General features: G+C 51.5%; 1 protein-coding gene across 4 annotated transcripts; it reads left to right on the forward strand.

Annotated features, from left to right (window-relative positions):
* Positions 1-905: 905 nt before the first annotated feature.
* On the forward strand, positions 906-3803 carry LOC123046287 (dof zinc finger protein 1). 4 transcript variants are annotated; one of them, XM_044469606.1, is made up of 2 exons: positions 906-1511; positions 2377-3803. In XM_044469606.1, the coding sequence occupies exons 1-2, from the start codon at positions 1488-1490 to the stop codon at positions 3481-3483; spliced, it is 1131 nt and encodes a 376-aa protein (XP_044325541.1). In that variant the 5' UTR covers positions 906-1487; the 3' UTR covers positions 3484-3803. The 4 variants fall into 4 exon arrangements, with proteins under 4 accessions (XP_044325541.1, XP_044325544.1, XP_044325543.1 ...); XM_044469609.1 differs by lacking the exon at positions 906-1511 and adding an exon at positions 1542-2272; XM_044469608.1 differs by lacking the exon at positions 906-1511 and adding an exon at positions 1542-2045.
* The last annotated feature ends 1430 nt before the right edge of the window (positions 3804-5233 follow it).

The raw sequence follows: 5233 nt of genomic DNA on the forward strand, positions 1-5233 counted from the left end.
AAAATGTTTTTTTATAAAGTTCAGTAAATGTATTTCATAAGTGGGATGATCTGACCAAAGAGGGAGAGCAGGTTTCCCTCCCTAAATATAAAGAATTGCAATAACTAGCCCTCGAACATGTAATAGGGGCACGACGACAACTCCACTCACACAATAGGGGGCATGACGACAACTACACAACTTTAGCTCACGTCTGTTCATATCGTATATAGGTAAGTTTGCTTGGGAAGAGTGCCCATGCCGACGGAAAACAACATAAAATCAGAGTCTCCTGATATCATCTTCCACTGATTCTAAATGAAAAGTTGAAGATTATAAAAATCCTAAATTTTGAATTGAAGAAGTCGTGATGAGCAAACACGGTCTTACTTTGACCGGTGGTGTGGTGCGGAAAACCTCTCAGCACTTTATCTCGCCTACTCACTAACATGGTAAATTTGACTGTGGGTTGTTTTGTGGCATATTTTTAGTTGTTTATTTGTTTTGAATACAAAGGATATCTCGGTGCATTGCTCATCATATTTCGTATTCCACCGTATCCGCTTGATGCTTCATTTTGAGTTTATAAAAGCGTCCTCTATAAAAAAAAGGGCACATATATTGTCATGCATTTTGTTCTGAAGCAATATTTCGTAACACTTCATTCAAGTGTTCCGCATGGAAGGCCATATTTTGAACTGTACACGAGCGAGCACGCCTTAAAAGTTAAAACTCTTGGCGAATTTTGTAGCCAGTGTCGACGACAACAGGACTTGGGTAATGGGTAGTTCGGTCGGTGCGGCGTTGAAACGAATTACGCTGTAGGCTGAAAACAAAGAGGCAGGTGCACTGTCGCGTAATAGAAAGGAAAAGAAAAGAAAAAAGGTTGCACCAAACAGGGACGCCCAGGGAATTTAGAAGGCCGTGTCGCCGGCACGTGCGAGGCGGAGCGAGGCCCCCACCAAACCGCCATTCCCAGGGCTTCCTCCCTTGGTGCCTTCCCTTACAATGGTCGATGGAATCCCGGCCGGTTGACCGACCGCCCGACTCCTCGCAGCCTCCGGCCTCCGATCGAGCAAGAACACCTCCCGACCCCCTTCCTTCCTCCCCCTCACAGTACGTCGCGCATCGATCCATCTGCTCCAAATCCAATCCCCCTCCCCTCCCCGGAATCCCCCCTCCCCTCCCCTCACCGAGCTTCTGGCAGCTGGAGTAGCTGTGAGAGGCATACGGAAATATTAAAAAAGAAGGGGGAGGGAATCCACTACTAGCCTAGCTATTTGAGCAAAAACGTATGTGGGAAGAGCGGAGATAGGAGGGACAATTCCACTCACTGGCCAACCACAGCGCCTTCCTCCTCTCTCCCCTCCCTCCGCTCAAGAAATCTACCGGAAGCAAGCAAGCAGCAAGGAGCTCCTCTTCGTCTTCCGGCCGTCGTCTTCCTCCTCATATTCGGACATCCGGAGCAAGAATTGTTTGAGAGGTAGCCTGGCAATTGGAGCCTTCGCATGGATGCAGCCCACTGGCCCCAGGTAAATCTCTTTGTGTGAATTTGGCTTTTCTTCTCCTTGATCTTCCCGCTGTCTGTTCATCCTCCTCTCTGTGACATGGTTCTAGCTTGGTGTGCACGCGCTTTCTTGGATTTGGCCATGATCTCCCTCTTTGTGGGTGTGGGTATCCTCTCGGGTCGTGTTCTTCCTTTATATGTTATGCTTTGTGTAGATCTATGCATCTGCAACACAATCAGCACCCCCCTCTCTTCTCCATAGGCTTTAAGGTGAAGGTGAGCCCCCGGCCTGCGGCTTTAATCCTCTGTCTGCTGCCCTCCCCTTTTGATCCATGAAAGCACGCACCATCACCTTTCTTTCCCCCTCTTTCTAATCCCCCTTTCCTCACCATCATCCTTTTTATCCCCTCCTCACCTCCCCCTTCCTTTCTCATGGCTTTTCTTCTCTCTCTTGCCTCGCATCAAAAGAGGAGAGCAGCAGCCATGTCCTGGTGATGTGTGGCAGCAGTACTACAACCCTACAACAGCACAAGCAAAGTTGTGTTTTTTGTGTGTGGTGGTGTGTTTCTCTTTCATCTTTTCTTCTTCCCCGGCCCTTATCACCTTTTCCTTTGCCTTTCCTGCTGCTGCCTCTAATCTCCCTTTGTATCCTTTTGCTTGGTTCCTAGTTGCACCGTAGAGATTCTTGACACCCCCACCCCCACAGCTAGCCTCCCCACCTCCACCTCTGCTGCATGCTCGCTCACCACATGTTATCTTCCTGCGGTTTGTTCTTGCTTGCTCTAGGTGTTAGCTAGCTTGGCATGTAGTGGTCTTGTGTTGATCATCGTCTGTTCTCAACTTGTGACTGATCAAGTGCTGCACTATGTGTGTATCTTCTGTGTCCTCAGGGGCTAGGGCTGGTGAAGCCCATGGAGGAGATGCTGATGGGAGCACCAAGCGCGAACCAGCAGGTGCAAGGGTCAAATCCGAATCCACCGGCGCAGGCCCCGTCGTCGGCGCCTGGGACTGGGGGGCCCATGAGGGGCGGGACGCCGGCCATGGCAGTGGCAGGCTCCGGAGCTGGGGCTGGTAGCACGGAGCGGCGGCCGCGGCCGCAGAAGGAGAAGGCGATCAACTGCCCGCGGTGCAACTCCACCAACACCAAGTTCTGCTACTACAACAACTACAGCCTCCAGCAGCCGCGCTACTTCTGCAAGACGTGCCGCCGGTACTGGACGGAAGGCGGGTCGCTGCGCAACGTCCCCGTCGGCGGCGGATCCCGCAAGAACAAGCGCTCTTCGTCGTCGTCCGCATCCGCCTCCGCTTCAGCGGCCGCCTCGGCGACTGCGTCCGTCGCGAACTCGTCCATGGTCGGGGCGGCGCCGAATAAGAACCCGAAGCTGGCGCACGAGGGCGCAGCGCACGACCTGAACCTCGCCTTCCCGCACCACCAAGGCGGGATGCAGGCGGATTACATGGCGTTCCCGAGCCTGGAGAGCAGCAGCATGTGCAACCCCGGCGGCGGGGCAATGGCGGGCAATGGCGCCCGGGCCGGTGGCGCGCTCTCCGCGATGGAGCTGCTCCGGAGCACTGGCTGCTATATGCCGCTGCAGATGCCGATGCAGATGCCCGGGGAGTACGGCGCCGCGGGGTTCTCGCTCGGGGAGTTCCGCGCGCCGGCGCCACCGCAGTCGCAGAGCTTGCTAGGCTTCTCGCTGGACGCGCACGGTCCGGTGGGCGGGGCTTCCACGGCGGGGTACGGCTCCAGTGCCGCGATGCAAGGGCTGCAGGACAGGTCGGGAAGGTTGCTGTTCGCGTTCGAGGACTTGAAGCCGACGGCAAACTCTGGCGCCGGTGGCGGTGAGAGCGGCGGTGGTTCTGGCGCGGGCGTGGATGGCGGCGACCATCAGTTCGAGCAAGGCAACAAGGAGCAACAAGGCAATGGCACCCCCGTTGGGCAGCCCGACACGCCGGGGTTCTGGAACGGCATGATCGGCGGCGGCGGCACCTGGTAACATGGACGGCGGCGCCCATGCATGCATAGCTCATGCGATCGGAGCGTCGGCTGTGCGTGCATGCATGCGCTTCCAAGCTGCAGCTGGAGATAGGGCACAAAGGTTTAATAAGATGGTGGATATGGTGTTTGATATCTTTCTTTCTTTCTTTCTTTCTTTCTGGTGTTCTTCTCTTCTTCTTCTTCCTCGGAATTGTGCTCTAGCCGTTCATTTGTGTTTGGTGATCGACTTGGGGCTAGCTAGCTCTAACACATCAGACTATCAGAGTACACAACATTTTAATCTCTGTTCATCGGTGCCATGGATGGTGCTATATGCTAGTCTGTGTGAAGCTTCATTTTAGGCTGGCTTGGAGTTAGCTAGCTAGGCCTCGGTACATACCTATCCAGTACTACGTACATGGCGTATGTGGTGGTGCGGTTTCTCTGGTTTGCAGGGCCAACTTTAGGAGACCTGTAGGAGTGGGGAGAGGACCGAGCTACAGTGTGTTTGGTGGTAACAACAATGCACTGCATGCATGCACGGTGTTTCAGCTTTGTGTGTAGATGCACAGCGTTTGGGGACCGAGGCTTCCAAGTTTGTAGTAGTAGCATGTAACTTTGTACTGATATTATTTGTTACTTATGTTACATACAATGAGTACAAGTATCATCATCTTTGTTTGCATATACAAATTCCTCTTCATTATTGTGCTTGTTGGTTTATGCATATATAGGCTCATCCAAAGTTGATCAGAAGGGGTATTTAGAGCATGTAATAATAAGTGTCCTTCAATGTCATTTCCAATTGAACTGATGATATTGGTGTACATCTTGCTGCCTGATTTTTATAAGCTTGTCTTTCTATCTGTCACCTCTTGCTGCCCTCCTTTTTCTTGTACTAGCAGGCAAAGCTCTGAGATGTCATGTCTCGCCACCATCGCCCCGGAACCAAGAATCTTCCAGCCATGAAAAGCACTAGCGGGAGGAGGTAGCTAGGAGAAGTGGAGGGCATGGGCGGAAGAGAATAAGTACGTATGACAAACATCCCACTCCCTGAAAGAAAGAAACTTTACTTGCTTCTCTCTCCTCACATGGTATTATTATATCATATGATGGCCATCTGTAGGTCCTTGAGCAGGCCATTTGTACTACCATCTATAATTATAATTTTGTAAACCTAAAGGTACACTGCATGCTATCCCCTCTCCCACCATCGTGCTCCTTGCATCTCTGCCCCCTCCCTCCTCTTTCTCTCATGTCAAGTGGGTAAGAATGCAGCAACTTTTCACTCATTTGTTTTTGTTTCTAGTTAGGCATTCACAAGCCCGGTTCACCTGCCCAAACCAAAAAGTTGTCACCTAATGATTCATCTCTTGCACCGATTTTGGTGCCATTTCCTTGTACTGCATCTGCATGCATGGCCTGCAGAGTGTAATCACCTTCATTAGTTTAGAATGTCACACAAACTGGTCACATGCATGCATGCCAGCAGCCGTATCTTGGGGCTTGGGAGAACTTGGAAGGGCCCCAAAAACATTCTCCTAGGGATGAGGGCGTGGAAGGAATATTGCTTGACTGCCTTGTTCAAGCACTGGCTACTTTATTAAACAAGCAAACTATCCGGTGGCCTACTACATATAGTTCTGTACAAACCATAGGCAAAAGAGTTACTCCACTGGTATTGTTGTTATCTCCTTGATAGTGGTACTAGTAGTGGGTGAAGATAATATATGGATGCATGATATTGTTGCCATGTTTTACACCATCGC

This window comes from Triticum aestivum, chromosome 2B, assembly GCF_018294505.1.
Source record: "Triticum aestivum cultivar Chinese Spring chromosome 2B, IWGSC CS RefSeq v2.1, whole genome shotgun sequence".
NCBI classification, from domain to species: domain Eukaryota; kingdom Viridiplantae; phylum Streptophyta; class Magnoliopsida; order Poales; family Poaceae; genus Triticum; species Triticum aestivum.